General features: G+C 43.1%; 3 protein-coding genes across 4 annotated transcripts; 2 read left to right on the top strand and 1 right to left on the bottom strand.

Annotated features, from left to right (window-relative positions):
- Window positions 1-92: 92 nt before the first annotated feature.
- rab42b (RAB42, member RAS oncogene family) lies at window positions 93-3,421 on the top strand. Of its 2 annotated transcripts, XM_086154041.1 has the most exons (3): window positions 93-1,352; window positions 1,901-2,160; window positions 2,737-3,421. In XM_086154041.1, the coding sequence occupies exons 2-3, from the start codon at window positions 1,943-1,945 to the stop codon at window positions 3,185-3,187; spliced, it is 669 nt and encodes a 222-aa protein (XP_086010167.1). In that variant the 5' UTR covers window positions 93-1,352; window positions 1,901-1,942; the 3' UTR covers window positions 3,188-3,421. The 2 variants fall into 2 exon arrangements, with proteins under 2 accessions (XP_086010167.1, XP_086010166.1); XM_086154040.1 differs by having other exon boundaries at window positions 93-2,160.
- Window positions 3,422-4,234: 813 nt separating this feature from the next.
- Window positions 4,235-6,765, bottom strand: taf12 (TAF12 RNA polymerase II, TATA box binding protein (TBP)-associated factor). Its single transcript, XM_086154042.1, has 6 exons — window positions 6,634-6,765; window positions 5,751-5,979; window positions 5,581-5,658; window positions 5,357-5,471; window positions 4,996-5,084; window positions 4,235-4,358 (listed from the first exon to the last, which is right to left on the bottom strand). Exons 2-6 carry the CDS (start codon window positions 5,829-5,831, stop codon window positions 4,323-4,325), a joined length of 399 nt encoding a protein of 132 aa, XP_086010168.1. The 5' UTR covers window positions 5,832-5,979; window positions 6,634-6,765; the 3' UTR covers window positions 4,235-4,322.
- A 1,525-nt stretch (window positions 6,766-8,290) lies between these two features.
- On the top strand, window positions 8,291-16,264 carry LOC147230596 (uncharacterized). The gene is made up of 7 exons (XM_086154038.1): window positions 8,291-8,452; window positions 8,862-9,001; window positions 9,212-9,431; window positions 10,425-10,564; window positions 11,870-12,014; window positions 12,279-14,506; window positions 15,594-16,264. Exons 1-6 carry the CDS (start codon window positions 8,395-8,397, stop codon window positions 12,401-12,403), a joined length of 828 nt encoding a protein of 275 aa, XP_086010164.1. The 5' UTR covers window positions 8,291-8,394; the 3' UTR covers window positions 12,404-14,506; window positions 15,594-16,264.
- Window positions 16,265-18,199: the final 1,935 nt, after the last annotated feature.

Raw genomic sequence — 18,199 nt, 5'->3', positions numbered from 1 at the left:
CTCATGAGTTCTGCTCCTGGAATCAGTGGAAGTAATAAACATTCATCAGTGTAAGGGGGGGGAACTCATAAAAAACACGTATGTCTTCAGAAGAATTCAAAGTATGAATGGCCTTCAGCAGCTGCTGGAGGAGTCCATCCATCCAGCCATTCATCCATCCATCTTCTTCCCCTTCTCCTGAACTCGGGGGATGCTGCAGCCTTTCCCAGCTGTCTTCAGGCGAGAGGCGGGGAACACCCTGGACTGATCGCCAGTCAATCACAGGGATACATATATAGACAAACAACCATTCATTTGGGGCAACTTTCCTAATTTTTTTTTTCCAATTAACCTGCATGTTTTTGGACTGTGGGGGGGAAACCCACGCAGACACGGGGAGAACATGCAAACGCCACACAGGTCCCCTGGTCGGAATCGAACCAGGGTCCTTCATGCTGTGAGGCTGAAGCACCGAAAACAAACCATGATCCTGAAAGTGAAACTAAGCAAAGCCTCATAAAAACGCCTCAGAAATGTGGCCATTCCTCAGAGCCCACCTTTTGGCATTAGCCCAAATTACTTCTGCAGACTTGTTATTCCTATAAATAGACATAAAACCCTTCCCTACTTCCTTTTAAAACATGTGAATTCCTTTTGAATGATGACGATAACCCCCCCATGCCGATAACCCCATTGTTCTTGGGAGCAGGACATTGAATTTACGTTACCCTATAAATGAGTTGTTAATGTCTTGTTACAACTTTTACATTCATTAAGCTGTGAGTGATTACATCTCTCTTGAATGCCTGTCCTTATTTTTACCCTCCCCCTAAATCAGTATTGTTATCAACTTCCCCTTTTGCTGGCCATGTTCCCTCTGCGGAGAAGATCATAAATATTATTTGGGAAAAATAAAGTACATCCATCCCTTCTCTGCTATGTGAAAGAAAAAGAAAGATACAAAGGAAATGCAAGGTTTACTTTGTTGCGGCACCAAGTAGAAATTCTGCTTCCTTGAAATCCTTCTTCATGTGTCCCTCCCAGTGTTATTGTGATCAGGCCCCTCCTTTTGTCAAGTATGAACAGGCAAATATCAGCAGTCAACACCCCAGCACGTTTCCAGTAGCAGTTCAGGTCAGCAGCCCCGAGGAGACGCGACGCTGGAATATTGTTTGTGGGTGGGGGGACCATTTCATCCACGTGCCTGCTTTTTTTTTTTTTTTTTTTTTTTTTTTTTCCCTTTTTGACCTGGAGAAAATGGGACGGCTCTGAAGTGTCCGTAAACGCCAGCACCTGGACCAGAATGGAGGATTGGCTGCAGAGTTAGACGACCAACTGGGAGGGAAGCTGGTGTGGATTTATTTTTGTCCGTGGTCAGTCCCCCCCCTCCACCCATATCCTCCTTTTCCTTTTGGCTTTTCCCATCAGGGGTCGCCAGAGCAAATCAACCCTCTCCATCTAACCCTATTCTCTGTATCCTCTCTTAACACGTCCATAAATCTTCTCTTTGGTCTTCCTCGAGACCCTCTGTCTTGCAATCTCAATTCCAGCATCCGTCTACCAATATAGTCCCTATCCCTCCTCTGTACATGACCAAACCATCTCCGTCTGGCTTCTCTGACCTTCTCCCCAAAACATCTAACATGTGCTGTTCCTCTGATAGACTCATTCCTGATCCTATCCATCCTCGTCACTGAAAGAGAACCTCAACATCTTCATCTCTGCCTTCTGTCTGTCAGTGTCACAGTTTCAAGACCAAACAGCATCGCTGGTCTCACCACTGTCTTGTACATCTTTCATTCTGGAAGATGGTCTTCTATTGCATCATACCCGATGCTTTTCTCCACCCTTTCTAACCTGTTTGAACCCATATCCTCCACTGACCTGTTTTTAAATGGTTTATATGTTTTGTTTCTCCCAGAGCTCTCTTCCCCCACCCCCCACCCCAATATCCCACCTAACCATGGACCTCACCCTGTGGCAGTACCAGTTCAGAATCGTCATGCTGGGCGACTCCACGGTGGGCAAGTCATCCTTGCTGAAGCGCTACACCGAGGATCTGTTCCTGGAGACCATCAACGAGACGGTGGGGGTCGACTTCTACGTCCACTTTCTGGAAGTGGAGCCGGCAGTCCGGGTCAAGCTGCAGTTCTGGGACACGGCCGGCCAGGAGAGGTTCAGGTGAGGCGGAACACATGTTAACCCAGGTATATCAGATCTGAGCGCTTTACATCTTGTGACCTGGGGTCCTCATACAAAGACAATTTTTTTCCTGACTGTGGAAAAAATAGCAGGTCATTTGGGCCCACCATTTCAACACAAAAGTGAATGAGAGCTGAAGAGTCATCTGTTTTTTTGATGAGTAAAAACACAGGAGAAAATTAGCCACTTTACAAAGTGACTTTTCGGAGGACATTGTTAGATATTAGCCATGTGACACTCTGACCCCTTCATGACCCCTTAAGTCTGCTGTGTATGTACATCGGGGCAGAAATTTTCCTTTTAATAATTTGATGTTACGCTTAACCAATTGTAGATATAACGCAATTTTAAGATTTATTTCTCCCAAACATCCTCAGACATTGAAAATAAATGCCATTTTGGCTCAGGTTGCAATGGAGGAAAAGTCTGGGCCACAGCAATCCATGCAACGCTCAAACGTGCTATCACAGAGTTGTAAATTGGTAACATGTACCAAATTACCCTTAAACTGGACACTGATGCCACTGGTTTAAACACCCTCTTGTCTCCTTCTAGGTCTGTGACCCGGTCCTACTACCGCAACTCCGTCGGCGGCCTGTTGGTGTTCGACCTTACCAACCGGGCCTCCTTTCAGCACATCAGCGAATGGCATGCCGAGGTGTGCGAGCGAGTGCAGCCGCACAGGGTCCTGTTCGTCCTCGTGGGCCATAAGCTGGACCGGGAGGCCCACGGTGAGAGGGAGGTGAGCCGGGAGGAGGCCGAGAGACTGGCGGGAAGGCTGGGGGTGCCTTATGTGGAGGCTTCGGCCAAGACGGGCAGCAACGTGCGGGAGGCATTCGAGCTCCTCGCCCGGCGGGTTTACCAGGGTCTGCTGTGTGGCGAAGTGGAGCTCCAGGAAGGGTGGGACGGGGTGAAATGCACCGCCCCCCAGGCATTGCAGTTGCAGAGGGCAGGGCTGAGCAGAAAATCTAGCGTGCCCTCCAAGAAAACAAAGTGCTGCGGGTGACCAGATCGGGCGTCCTATTGATTCCCTCCACCTCCACGGCAGTTTTTTGAAATTTTTTGGGAGACTTTTCTGGTGAAATGTTCCACACCTTTCAATAACGCTGACTGAATTCACTCCCTGGTTGGTGCCAACTAGACATCTGAACCCCTCCTCACATTTTAATGTCAGAAATAGGGGCTTTTGTGTTTACAGATTTTATGAGGCAATAAATAATTCTTTTGTAATGTGGCCATGTTAAATGCACACACTGAGGCTTTTCTGTCTTCTCTGATATCCTGGTATTTATTACACTTTAGTTGTTTTCATGACATCGTCATGATGTTAGGCAACCCAGTGTGGATTCCATGATGACCCCCCCCGCCACTGGTGTTTCTGCCACTGGTTTTGCTTTGCACTTAAGGCTGGACAGTGACCAATGTTCATGTTTGTGTTTGTGTTGATGCCCGCCTACTACAACCCTCTTACCCCCTCTCAAACCCTGCGTGTGGTTCATAATGTAGTGCATGGTTTTACACCAATGTGACAGATGGAAGATGAAATTCCTTAGTGATGAGGAGGAAAAAAAAAAAGATTTTGGAACAAACGGCACTTGAACTCCAACACAAAGACAAATAATTTACTGCATTTGAGGGAACCAACTGCAAATGAGGGGAGGGGAGGGGGGGTCTTACACAACTGGCATGATAAACAAACACACGTGCGCAGGCACACACACAAACACTCCTTGAATGGCTTCAAGAGGCAGACGGCTCGGTGACATTCGCGCTGGAGGATTCTGCAGTATCAAAAAGGAAGACCGGATGCAGTGGGCGGCACTCCATCCACACCCAGGATCGAACGTTTACCGGTGGAGGGGAGAGTGGCAAAAAAAAAAAAAAAAAAAAAAAAAAGGAAGGTAGAAAGAAATGAAGAGAGGGGTCTCCCCACCCAAAACACACACCCACCTGTTGTCACGGGGACAAAAGTTACAGTATCATGTGGGTTAAGGAAAAAAGGAAAAAAAATAGTTGAGATGCGCCGATGGGTAAAAAAAAACAAAAAAACAACTCAGATTATTATTTATCATCAGTTCAGAAATTTCTTGAAACAAAGAAAAGGAAATACACAAACTGGGTACTTAAAACGCAGGATCTTGCTACTTTTTGGTTGTCTTGCGGATCAGAGCCATCCTCTGAAATGAGAATAAATGCAAAAAACAGTTTGAAGGATAAAGCAACAGTGTGAGGAAACAGACACTTTTGTAACAGCTGTGGCAACATAGACATATAGTCTTTGCAGCGTAATAATGCGGCCTCTGAATTTGCAATAAAGGCGTGACGACATACCTCGGCATTAAAAAAAAACGAAATAACAAAGAGATTTTGAACACGTTCAGAATTTTGATTTTCTTCAATAATCACTATGATGGCCTACTTATCGCTCAATTTCACAACTGCGATACCACCTCTAAACAAATTAAAATTTAAAAGTAAATTCTGGTTCTCAAGTTCAACGCAAGCCAGCAAATTACGCTGGAATTCTCACAGCCTAATTTTGTATCCTTTACATTTTGGCCATTTTCGAAGTAATTATCAATAGTTTCGTTTCTTCCTAACATTAGTTTATCGTCGAGTCTTTTTGGTTTTTCCACCCCCGGCTGTGCCGTTATCTCTTCTGACTCTTATAAAAATCAACTATCCAGATTCAGGTTTGGAAACTGGGGAACAATAATAATAGAAAGTAAATTAATAAAATCATAATTTACTTGCAATTAATTTTTAACTACTACTCCGCTTTTTAAATATCACAAAAAGACATCTGTCACTCACCTGTTTGTGAGCCTCTGTGGTGCAGGCCTTCTTGAATGGTCGGATCTCATCCGACCCGTAGCCTGGAATCCACATGTTCCACTGGCGTTCTAAAGGGGAGCGGACCGGTGTGTCAGCAGAACCAGAACCCCAGGCTTCTCAGCAAGCACTCAACAATATTCAGTACTCACATCTAGCTGACTAACTTGAAACAACATTTTCATGTAGCTTCTCAAAGTGATGGGTGACACGAAAAGTTTTTTGTTGGACATGTTACAGTAAATTTCACGGGTATTTCTAAGTTTATTTAAACATGTTCATGTCAAATTGCCTGCTACTCACAAACTGGATATTAAAACACTATGAGGATAAAGTGACGTACCGAGATGTAATTGGACATCTTTGACCTCCAGGGTGTTGGACTTGCGATGCCGAGCGAGCTGACAGGCGGCTGTTACCACACTCTCTATAAAGTCGTCTGCGATCTGCAGCAACATCTGTAGAGTCAGAAGAGGTGCAGATGCTTAGTGGATATACAAAACACAATAACGATACAATATGGAACAATAAGGAATATGGAATATGAAAAGGGGAACTCAAACCGACCTCCTCCACATCCTCATCCAGCTGCTCGTTTGGGTCGATTTCCCTCACAAGGTCCTGCAGCTTCTTCTTGCTGAGCACCTGTGAGGGAAAGGCAGCATGAGAACGAACTGCCAATTTCTCGTTGAGAAAATAGAGGGATCCCAGGAAGTAATTGCAAAGGATGCACTGACCTGAGATCCTTCGGGGCTGCTTCTGCCAGCAGGACCGGGGGCCCCAATAACCTTGACTGCTGTTGCAGTGCTGTTAGCCATGATGGTGGCTTGCAGGGAGCAAATGTCTCTTTTTCTGCTTGTCTGCAAACCTGTGTGTGTGTATGTGTGTGTGTGTGTGTCAGGCTGATAATCCAAACAGGCCACTGACGTGATGGATTATCATTTAACAGCAAGCACAATTCTAAACCTGTGAAAAGTAGAACACAAAATGTTTAACAATTATGTTTCTGCATTGCACTACGACCAGTGTTTCAGGATTAAGGCATTTATATTTATATATTTGCAAAGAAAACAAACAGCCCCGACAAGTATTGTACACGCTTACAGCGATAAATAATACAGTTTCGCTGAACCCCCCTCTCTGATGTTAAATGTATAGATCGTAAGGAGAGCATATTAATCCCATTCTATGTTTTATTAAGGTTTGACAATCCGATTACAAGAACTCTTACCTTAATATCAAATCTGTAATCTGACTTTTCCGACTTAAAGAAATTAGTGGCACAGCTATGCTACGTTAAGTTCCGTTTCAGTGACAGCGAGCGAATTTACCGTAAGCGACGCTGATGTTACAATTAGAAAATACTAACCGAATCTACTCTATAAGACCACACGCATTCACTAAAGATACATGCCAGTTATCATTTGCGTGGCTTTGCGCCTTTGAAAATGTTTCAATCCGTGTAGAATATTAACGCAAGAGTCAACTCAAGTGCTAAAAACAATAGCAGTTAGCGTGTTTGGCCGTTAGCCGGACTTGCTAACATTGGCAACTACTTTAGCCCTACGGCTTTTTGTACGCAACATTAAAAAAATCCACGCGATTAGTTACCACACTTACACAAACACTATCTATCCATGGTTTGGCGAAGCAGCGAAGACAACTTGTTGGATTAATTCAGAAAGACTCCCTCGCACAGATCCAACACCGAGGCAAAACGGGAGAGATTGTTTATCACTACTTCCGTTTTTCTGCTGTCTATTTCCGGTGACACCACTACGTTTATAGCCTGACACCTGCTGGGGATTTTATGACACGACATCAATATCTAACTGGGAGGAATATATAAATTGGGTTCAAAAAATTGAATAAATTAGGCCCATACACACATAGTTTTTGAAGATAAACTAGTAATTTACTGAGCATGTATTTAGCAATGTTTTCTTTTGCTGTTGTCATTCTCCTTTTGAATTTTAATGGCTTTTACTCATATTTTTGCCCACAGGTATTTGAGTGAGTTTCCCTCGATCCAAGCAAGTACAATATCAGTCTTGCATTTTTGTAATAACTGGTATTTATTAGCAATGGTTTCCATGATTACTTTCTATTTTAGTACAGTTCAGTACAAGATTATTTATACAGCACAAATTCACAACAAATTTAATCTCAAGGCACTTTTCATAGAACAGGTCCTTTTATAAGATAATTTACAGCGATCTAACATTCACTCCATAAGGAAGGAGAAACTCCATTTTGACCCAACTCTCTGTAGCTGCCTGTCTGCCCCGACCGGTTTGAGTGAGAGATGGAGAGAAAGAGAGAAAGGGAGTGTATAATGCAGGAAATAAACAAAATAATAATAATGGCAATGTGGATCATGATAAGAATAATGTTAATAATGACAACTAATAGCAAGACCAATAATGACAGACTCAGGAATCCCTTTTTAAATTATAATTTGCAGTGTCAAAGTCATACTCAGTTACTGGTGCCTCTATTAAATAAGAATAAGAATAAGAATAAGAACAATTTTATTTATCCCAAAGGAAATTGTCGTGCCAGGAGAAACAGGAATATCTGCTTTTTTAGGTGTTCCCGAACTTTTTAACAATTGTTTATCAGGCATGTCTTAACCTGAACGATTGATTTCTAGATAGGACAAGATGTCTTGATAATTAAAGCCTGTCAGTCAAAGGGGTTTTTTTGTTTGTTTTTTTTTGAAAAAGTACATGAACCTCTGCGTTTTAAAAAAAGTTCCCAGACTTCTCCTGTGACATTTGATTGGCACTGCATGAACTTGATGCATTGGACGGTGCAGTAAACGCAACATTGCTCTCAGCACCTTAACATCAGCGCGTCAGGACACATTAAGAGAAACTAAATCTGTGTGTGTGTCTGTGAATAATGCCATGTCCTTTTTTTTATAATATTAATCACAGCAAGTTTCTGGGTCGCTTTAATTCTCCTTTCGATTTTGCTGCTCTGTTTATCAGAAGATTGGTCACAGAATGAAGCCAAGCCACGCCAAACCCCATGCGGTAAAAGCTGACATGAGGAATCCGAGCCCACTTGACAACTTTTTTTTCTCTCTTTTTTTTCCAAAAACCCTCACTACCAATGAGATCAGAGCGAAAAAAGGAGTTGCGAACGATTTGCCATGGAAACAAATGACTCCCTTGGTTAGCTATTGGAGCAGAGCTCTCTCCTTATTTCAATTCTTCTTTTTTTGCAGCTTCCTGTAAGCACCCGAGGGCCGTGCCCACATCTTCACGGGCTTAAATAAGACAGTGAGCTTTCGCTTTTGTTTAAACCCTTGCATGGGACAGGACCTTTTCGTTCTTTATAACTCTTGGTAAGATTTCATAGTCTTATTCCACAGCCATGAAAGTATCGCTGCTCCTGTCTGTTGCCGCTGTCGCCCTGCTTCATGGCACCTATGGTAACTATGTTTTGTTGTTTTTTTTTTTGTTTCTTTGTTTTTTACTTATCTGTATTGCTTTCTCTGTTCCGAACAGTTGACATAGGTTTCTATGTAGTTTGAATATCTGTTCTTGCCACCCCTGTGCGTTTGAACTATGACTGTGCCAGTTTGTCACCTCCACCCTCCTGTCTACTTCTTTTTATTTTTATTTTTTTTCACTTCGTGACACAACCTGATATGAGATCTGGATTCAATGCGGAGGTTGGGCGGTTATTGTAATTTATTTATTTTGAGAAAAGTTGTCCGTCAGGTTGGCGCGTCTGTCGATCAATGGCGGTAAAATACAAAAAAAACAAAAAACAAAAACCATTAACAGACAGATCACCGTCAGAATTAAACTTCCTGTATCGCATCCGTCCGCCCACAGGCGCTTTGCTGATCAGGGGCCCGAACCGCACCCTCCTGGAGAACGAGCTGGTCAAAGTGGAGTGCTGGAACTCGGAGCCCGGGTTCAACTTCAGTGACGTTTACTTCGAGTCCCGCAAGCTGAGTGCCTACGACTCCATGGTAACACAGCGAATAACTTTCTCAAACTTGACAGGCTGAATATTTTCTTGCACATGTGTAACCAACATGTACATTGTTTAATGCTTTTCCTTTTGGGATATCAGCTGAGTCATTTGAATTGCTTCTTTGCTGTCGTGCTCATTGAGTGTTTATTCTCTTTGCAAAGGTGAAATCAAGAACTTTTTGTTTCCTGTCCAATTTATCCACCAGTTAGAGGCACCATGGAGAAGAGTTTGGGATTATCGTTGGTCGAGATCGTTCCGTTGCATGAGCGGCATTCAAAGTTTCATGGAGGTCGACCGGTTTAATGACACGATCGCGCTGACGTTCGTTACGAGGAGTATGCACCAAAACATGGAGTTCCGCTGTGTGTCGATGAACAGAACGATGGGGAACGAATACAGCCCGACTCAGAGAATCAAGGTGTCCTGTAAGTGTCCCGTTCGCCCAAACCAAATGCTGCCACTTCCTGAATTCCAAGAATTCCGGTGTTGAGACAAAAAAAAAAAAATGACGTGAGTGTTATTCATGGTGGCTTAGAATATCAAAACGGAGATGGCAATAAAAGTCTTCCCGCAAAGAGTCTCGGCGAGAAGAAAGAACAGACAGACGCCGAAACCTAGCAATTTTCCCGATATTCACGAGCTGCGGGAGGTAAAGGCAATCTTGTGGAATCTGTGGACATTGCCTTCTTCACAGTGAGGGATAGAAAAACACAATAATAGTTAATAACAATAGACATATCTATGCAGTGCAGCTGCACACAACAAAACACTCGCGCTGCCCGTGATTGGCTGGCTGCAATTTATTTTACAGACTGACTCCCGCTCTCTTAGCAACCCCGGCTTTGTGACTATCGGAGGGTGACACTCGGCCGCGTTAAATGGCATCCATGGCTGAGCCGGTCGGATTATCAATGTCCTCCATCTTCTCAGTGGCCATCAAAATTGACCATAATGCTGTTTGATAGGTTCCTCGGCCTCATGGGGGGAATCAATAAGAAGCAAAGATTAGAATGGACAAAAGGGGCTCAGGGAAACGCGGAGAGAAAAAAGCCATGAGCTGGAAGGATGAGGCCTCCATCCATTGAGATGGAAGAGAAAATGAGCCATTATTCACAACACTGCCTCTCTAAAGACTCCACAAGATTGAGTCTATTATCATTAATATTGATTGCCGGGTATAGTCTGCACCAACTGGGAGGCATTTATACTTGAACACATGTAGTTAAATAAACTCTGAGGGTCTAAGTGTTTTTATCGGCGTCCGGCCACCGCGAAACACATGTTCAGTCACGTCCCCAACTCTCTGGTGGAAGTATGGTGAGGAGCTACCGCGCTTCTAATCTCCCGTCTCATTAATTCCCCGCCACGATTGCATTGTTTCCACTGGTTTTTTAATTTTTTTTTTTTTTTTTTTTCAGATATCCATACACCCTGGGTGACCACGGCGAGCAGCCGAGACATATACAACAAGGGATTGAAAGTGCAAACGGGGGATAATGTGACGGTGACCTGCTCGGCGAGGTCTTCGGAGACGCCGCTGTACGTGTGGCAGAAGCAGGTAAGAAGGCCTTCGGGGACGACGGCGGACCCTCCACCCCCCCCCCCCCCCCGTTCACCTGGATTCTCTCATCTCTCCATCCACTCCGGAGCAGAAGAGCTCTATGCTGAAGTGACCCGCCGGCTCAGGTTTCACAGCTCAGCTGAGATTGCGGCTCGGCCGCTTACGGAGGATTAATACTTTAATGAGGTCTAGACGAGAGCCAGTCAACCTCTAAACAATTATGTGGGATTTCTAATGATTTTTTTTTTCAGTATTTGGTTAACCAACATTGAATTATTCACCGGGGCTCCTCATTGGGTTACCCTGGGGGGAAATTAAGACATCTTTGAGTAAAACGTGTCGCGACAAAGTGAGGATATGTTGTTCAGTTGTGATTAAATATTATGACACAAAGCAACCGTAGGCGACGTCAGTAGTTGTGAAGCTACGGAATTTGAGGATATCTGGGGCGCCACCGTAGACGTAATTACAAAGTTTCCCCAAGATTCCCTTTCTTTAGTGATTATTAAGCGAAGGTTAATATGCTGTGAGGAAGTCAGCGCTAATCAGGGTTTCAAATGTGATTATGAACTGAAAAACAGTTTGGCCTCCAACGGGTTGCATGCGTGGCGTCAGGTTTGGATGATTATTTTGCGTATGGGGTGGTTGGGGGTTTCGATCGGCGCCATCGCTTGCGTTGCGAGCGCGTACCAAAGGCAGGGCGGAGTTTTGCGTGGCGGAAAGTTTGACAGACGGCCGGTGTTGACGTCGTGCCATCCTCCCTCCCTCCCTCCTCGAAACAGAGACAGAATGGGCCACTTGCTTTGGGAGCCAGTGGATTTGCATACAAAATGCTGCTTTGGCCAGACCTGGCCTTTATGGGAAATCCTCTTAATTCAGATCCATTCAAACTGAAATGGACTTTCTTGGTGGGGGAGGGAAACCACGAATGCACATCCCGGGAGCCAAATCATTTGCATGGTGTAATGTCTTTCTCTTTTTTTTTTTTTTTTACCCACCCCCTCCATATTCCTTTGTCTTCCAATCCCCCGTGTTTGGCCTGTTATTTGTTTCCTCCCATGTCGAGCTCTCCCTCATAATAGTGGCTGCTATTTTTGTGTCAGCAATTCATTCAGTTCCCTCGCCATCTCATTATGTGCGTTGTTCGAGCATCATTCTTTGCAGATGATGGTGTTATCTGTGTTACTGACTTGTGTTGATGTGCGTACATTCACCCGGATTACTGTGTGGGGAAATACACTCCACTTGGGACTCTCCCCTTTCCTTTTTTTTTATTTTTTAATCATCAACTCCCCCTCTCAGGGCAGCGAGTGGATCCTGCCATCTTCCAAAATGACGCTGAAGAATGTGACCGTAGCGGATTCGGGATTGTACAACTGCATGGCCAAGAGTTCTTCCAAGGAGTCCCTAAATGCAAACACCACCGTGCAGATCACTGTCTTGCCCGGTAATGCACCGAGTACTCATCTCATTCAAACAATTGCTAAAATTTTGAAAAAAAACAAACAAACAAAAAAACAACTCATGGCATGAGTAGCATAGAGTAAAGGAAATCTGGTTATATTAAAAAATTCATTTATAGATATACATTATTTGTTCGGATGAACTTTTTATCTGCCTGCCTTCAAAATTGAATTTTCATTAATCAAATATGTGGGCTTTTTTGTGTTTGTCTTTCTTTGTTTGTCCTGAATCTGCGATGGGCGTGAAGCTCCGGGTAGGTACAGACGCCACATGCGCTTATTTTGTCACCACGCAACATTTCACATTGTGATCAATATCAGCTTTTATTATTTTTTTTTGCCAATGCACAGCAAAAATATCACAACACTCTGAAATGAGTTATTTCAGTTGAAAGAAAAAGAAACAAAACAACTTCTGACTCCATTGCCATTGTCTCACAGGAGTAGGGACAGACACAAACTCGTCAAAATAAAACGATGTCTGGAAAAAGTCTTTAAAATGATCTGCAGAAACCCAGAGAGACACACAGAGGGTCGGAAAACAAGAATGCAATCGAGAAAGAAAGGGGTATAAGGGTGGGGAGCGACAGGAACAGATGATCTATTTCACTGACAGTTACATGCTAATAGCTGAAAATATACAATCATAGCATTAATTTTCATAAAAGACTATATGTTCATATAAAAAGTGTATTATACATGTGTGCTTTATGTTTGTATTACAAGCATGCATGCTGTACACACACTCACACACATACATACACGCCAATGTTTCTACTAGTTGGTAGAAAATAAAAAGGTTGTAAAAAAAGTAATTGCATAGATTTCATTAACTGACAACGATTGCAGAGCTGGCAGCTTAACTCAGATTAATGGTACTAACTGTAACAGATACATAAAAACAAGTTAACACGATTTTCTGTGTAAGAACTTAATAAAGACCAACAACTTCCGGTTAATGTATCATAAATTACAATTACATTTTCCAATTACTGTTCATGTTACATGGCCTAATGAAACAATGAGTTGTAATGATGACGCATCAATAAGTTGCAGCAACTTTACAACATTTAGGTAAAAAGTGCATCATACCACATGGACCACAAGCAGCTTTAACACTCATTCGAATTGTTCATAAAAAATTTAGTAATAAAGGATAAGCTGGATCTGCGTTATTCCACGAGATATTATATTTGATGAAGAGATAAGATGAGAGCAGGCACTTTTGGAAAAAAGGCTTGAATGTACACTTTGTATATACAGCTGTTTACATGCACACATACATCATTAGCAAGTCAAATTTGGGAGATGCTGCTTATTTATTATGCTTAAGCATTTTATTTTCTTGCAACTGAATTAGATTTGATATTTCAAAAATTCCACCGACAGATCTTTTTTAGATTTAGATGACGGAACTGAACCGTCCCTCTATTCTTTGAAAATACCTCAGACTCTATTGCACATTATGATGACAATAATAATTTGTGAAAGTGGGCGGCCTTTAATTAGAGGCCCCGTTGTCTAATGGCCGTTTGCGATGGAGACAGTTTGTCTTTGTCGCAGTGTCTCGGCTTGTCTAACCGACTAGCTGTTACATCCTGCGGAACGTGACTATTGTGTTCAAGTGGCGAGCTAATTTCATTACGACGTTATGGCTAATCCAATTACAACCACTCATCCGTCTTCATCATCTTTATCGATGACCCGAGAGGGGACCGCAACAGGCGAACGTGCCTGCCGTCCTCCCATCCGGGGCAACACAGAAGCTTTAATTTATTTTTTTAAAAATTTTGCTCATCAAAATTATACTTCCTCTAGTTGTGCGGTTAATCCTCGTTATTTATTGCTGGTGAGATATTATTACTGAGTGGAATCGATCATTTTGGGGGTAACAACGTGACGTTTCATATCTAACGTTCATTTTTTAATGAAAGGAACAACCCCCTCCTTGCTGTGAAATTTTGTATAGGATATAAACAATCACATACACACACTTACAAATGCACAAGGTGGCCCAGAAGGTTGAGTCAAAACAATAAAAAAAAAAATTAAAAATCGCATCATTCACAAGTTTCAGCTAACATTTTCGTAAAAAAGGAACCCAGCATCCTGCAAAACTCAATAACCTTTCACAAAGTAGCATATCAAGGATTACATGTTATGTTTTCTTATCTGACAAGAAAGTTGTCAGGTTTGACCTTCAGGGGCGCCTTAGAGGGGGGGGACTACAAGGTCGACGAAATCCGAGTGCTTAGCACTCAGCATGCGCCACTAAGACCGTCTGAGCTCCGGGCAAACAGCGTTTGTGTAACCAACAACGCAAACAGGAAGTAGATTGTGTGTTCTGTCCCAAAGATGACGACTTTCCCTTGCTGGTGCCCACGGTGCTGGCTGCGACGCTGCTGGTGGTCGTCCTCGCTGCGAGCGTGTTGCTGTTTTTCAAGCTGAAGCAGATGAGGACCATCAAGGGACCCATGTAAGAACGTGATACTGCGTGTTTTTATTTATTTATCTGTCAAAGAAACCGCACCTCTAATTTGCTAATTTGTTTTCGGGAATCGCTGGTGTAAGATGAAAAGATAGATACCCATCTTCTGTCCTTGGGAGCAGCAGGTTTTGAGCCCGTTTTATAGTTAGCTTTCTGTCTGTCAGGGTCATTGAACACACATTTTAAAAAACTCAAAAACACGCCTATGTCCGTGTGGTGATGCGGAAAACACTGAGAAGTATTTTTATTCTTGAAGCTACTCCCTGAAAAAAGGTGGCATTCACAGGCCTCAGCAAGTAAATTGCAGTAACTACCGTAATTTCCTGACTATAGAGCGCACCTGATTATAAGCCTCACCCAGTACATTTTAAAAGGAAAAAACTTTTTGTACACACATGAACCGCACCTGTCTATAAGCCGCATGTGCCCACATTAATAAATGAGATATTTACAAATATCTAATACAAATATATATTTTTACAAATATAACAAGAAAGACAGTACAATGAAGTTCAACGTTTTAATAATATACCTTAGCTTTTCTTTCCAAACAGTGCCTGTGATGCAGCAGTAACACAGCAGCTTCACAGTAGCACAGCACTAAAAGGGCTGGTTAAAAAAAACATACCGGTAAAAGTCACTGAGAAGCGTCTTCATCTTCCTCCTGTGCACTGAAACCATGGAAGTCTTATTATGTCTAAATTATTTCTGTCAAGCACTAGAATTCAACCTGTGTGAACACAGTGCTCATGTGCATTATGCGAAAGAGAAACGTAACAAAGACGGTGATGAAATAAACCCAGCAGATGCCGATTCCGCTTTTTCTTTTTGAAAACCCTTGGTCGTAAAGCGGCGGTTGAAGCGTGAAAAAGCATGACCCCCCCCCCCCGACGCGGCTACGATCATTACCTCCAATAATACCAGCCGCAAACTCAGCATTTTATCAAGCGATTGCACCGGCGTGAAGCAAAAATTGAAAAAAAAAAACCTCGGTTCAAAGCCTGTAATTTCCTCGGACTTGATTTCGCACGCTAACCTTGACCTTTCGTCTACCCCTCGACCCCCCCCACTCCAGCGGCGACCGATCTCTGACGAAGCCCATGTACACGGGCAGTGTGGAGACGCTGGCCGTGGGAGAGAAGTGGATACTGGTGTGACAGGTGGAAGGAAGGCGAGGAAATACTGGTTGGATGGAAGAGTTGGGTACAAGAAAGGGGGGATCAAAAAAGTCAACGAACGATTCTTTTGGATGCTTGAACTCCTTTGTCTCCAGAGGAAGGTCGCAGCTGCGGCGTGTGCTCTGGACAAAAGGTTTTCTTTAAATTTAGTCTGCAGAGAGCAGGGGAAAAAAAATCATCAGCTTCATTCATTTGCTGTTACTCTTGAATAAACCACTTTGCAGATGATACCGCGACTTCTGCTTTATAGACTTATTACTTTACAAAGGGGCTTCTGGTAGCGGCTGTGACGAGGGTCATTATAACCTTCTTCTATGACCTTCCTCTTCTATTTTTAAAAATGTAAGAGCACTCGAGCAAATTGAACTCCACATGACACCGTGGTTGGATTGAACGATTAATAAAATGTGAAAAAAATAAAGACTATCCGGTTCTCTTTTTTTCCATCCTGCACCGGGGACAACGCAGGGTGTGTCTGGGTTGTCTTTGGTATATTGAGCTTTCACACCTTGCGGTTTCAAAACACTTCGCAGTGATTCACACACATTCGAGAATAGCAGAGTTGCCGCACGAGGCACTATAACCGGAATCAACTGGGGGATCGACGTCTTACACAAGGATATTTTCGGGGCGCGGAATCAAACCGTCGACCTTCCGATAGGAGGGACGCCTGCGAAACCAACCTTGTTTTCCGACCCCGGATCTGTAAGACCTCCTACCTCCGGGGTTGACCTTTCCTAAAACACTATGGCTCTGCACCCTTGTGTTCTCCTCATCAGCCGGTTCACACACCACCACACACACACACACACACACACACACACACCAAATACTGCGAGGGAGGGTTAAAATAAACTACAAGTAACCTTGAAAGTTGGCCCCCCGCTGCGTCGCAAGGTGTTAGCCACTGCTTGTAATCTGGGATGGATTTACTTTCTATTCCAATCCCACTGCCTTAACAAAAAAAAAAAAAAAAAAAAAAAATCACGGACTACAACTTCATCTTTTTAATTTTCTCCTCTGCTGCCTTGTAACCCTCAACTTCGCGCAGAAGCACCGCCGCTTATTACCATAACTGTGCTCATAATACAGGGGATTTGATTGCGCTTGTCTGTTGAAGTTATGTAGGGTTTTATGTGGTTTTATTATCAGTGTGTGGTTGACCGTAGGCCGTCGTTAATAATGGACGAAGCGGCAGTTTAACAATGACACTTCATTAACGGGTGCACGCGCCACAGAGCACAGCCAGGATAATGTTATTAAACTGATTATTCAAGCACCCGGTACAGGCCGCCTCTGACGCAGACATCCCTCACCAAACATTTCACGAACTCATATTTCTTTTCAAAGTCTACAAACTTGTATTTGCTCTAGGTCTCAGGAAAAAGTCTCGGGCAGAGACGTGGAGTTAAAGTCCCCGACTGAAGGCGGTGTTGGGGTGAAACACCACAAAAAAAAAAAAAAGGAGATTTAAAGTGGTCCTCCTGCAAATGGCATGCCGGCGTTGCCCGGTTTGTTCTTGGGAGTCAATCATGAGTGAAAATTTGTGCGCTCCCGTCGGAGAGGTTCGTGCCGCTCGGTGCACCGGAAAAGACAAGATTCGTATTTAAAAAAATAAAATAAAAAAAAAAAAGAAACATGCAGCGCTGTCCATGTGTAATCAGGCCTGGGGAGACAGGAAGCGTCCGGCGTGGTGACACTTTGACCTCAGAGGTGACCTTACAGACAAAATCATCGGACAGTTGGTGAAGTATAAAGAACGTCCATTTTTTCCTCTTCTTGTGTGTGTGAGTGTGTGTGTGTGTTTGCTTGACTTTCATGAAAGGTCATCACAGGACAAGGATGCAAATTTGTGGCGCGACAGTCCGGCACATTTCAAGATGTAAATCTTGGGGAACATCTCAGGGGACCTTGCAGCTGGTATGCTCTAAAAAAAAAAAAAAAAAAAATAGTGAAAAAGTAAAAGCGTCTCATTTTTCATATTACTTGCAGGATGTCATTACATCCACCGCCATACAGGGGAAAGTACAACCCTGGGAATATTTTGTTGACTTATTTCTTCGCTAACTAAAAATATAAAGCGCTGACATGCGGGGTAAATGTCAATTAGCTGAGAATTACATAACAAAACTAAACTTTTTTTTTCATAATCCCTTGATCTGCTTGTGCATTATAACATAGACAAGAGTGGAATTTTACAGTCACTGTATACAAACGTAACTTTCATGGCTGTGAATACAATTTTATTTTATTCAATCCTTTTTTATTTTTGATTGAAATGGAAGGCTGGAGGAAGATAGGTGATGTGCGTGCGTGCATTTGTGTGTGTGTGCGTCAACCTGAGGAGGGAATACTTGCAAAGGGTGATGGTAAATAGAATAAGGTGGAAGCCTGGGAGAGAGCGGGGAGAGCATTACATGCATCATAAGGACAAGGTTTTAAAATATGTGTGTGTGTGTGTGTGAGAGAGAGAGAGAGAGAGGTTGAGGCAAATATTTCACAC

Source organism: Fistularia commersonii, chromosome 10 (genome assembly GCF_037954325.1).
Source record: "Fistularia commersonii isolate RoL2024-O1a breed Wild chromosome 10, RoL_Fcom_v1.0, whole genome shotgun sequence".
NCBI lineage: Eukaryota > Metazoa > Chordata > Actinopteri > Syngnathiformes > Fistulariidae > Fistularia > Fistularia commersonii.
Note: the sequence above shows the minus strand (reverse complement) of the source record. Positions and strands in the feature narration are given on the sequence as shown.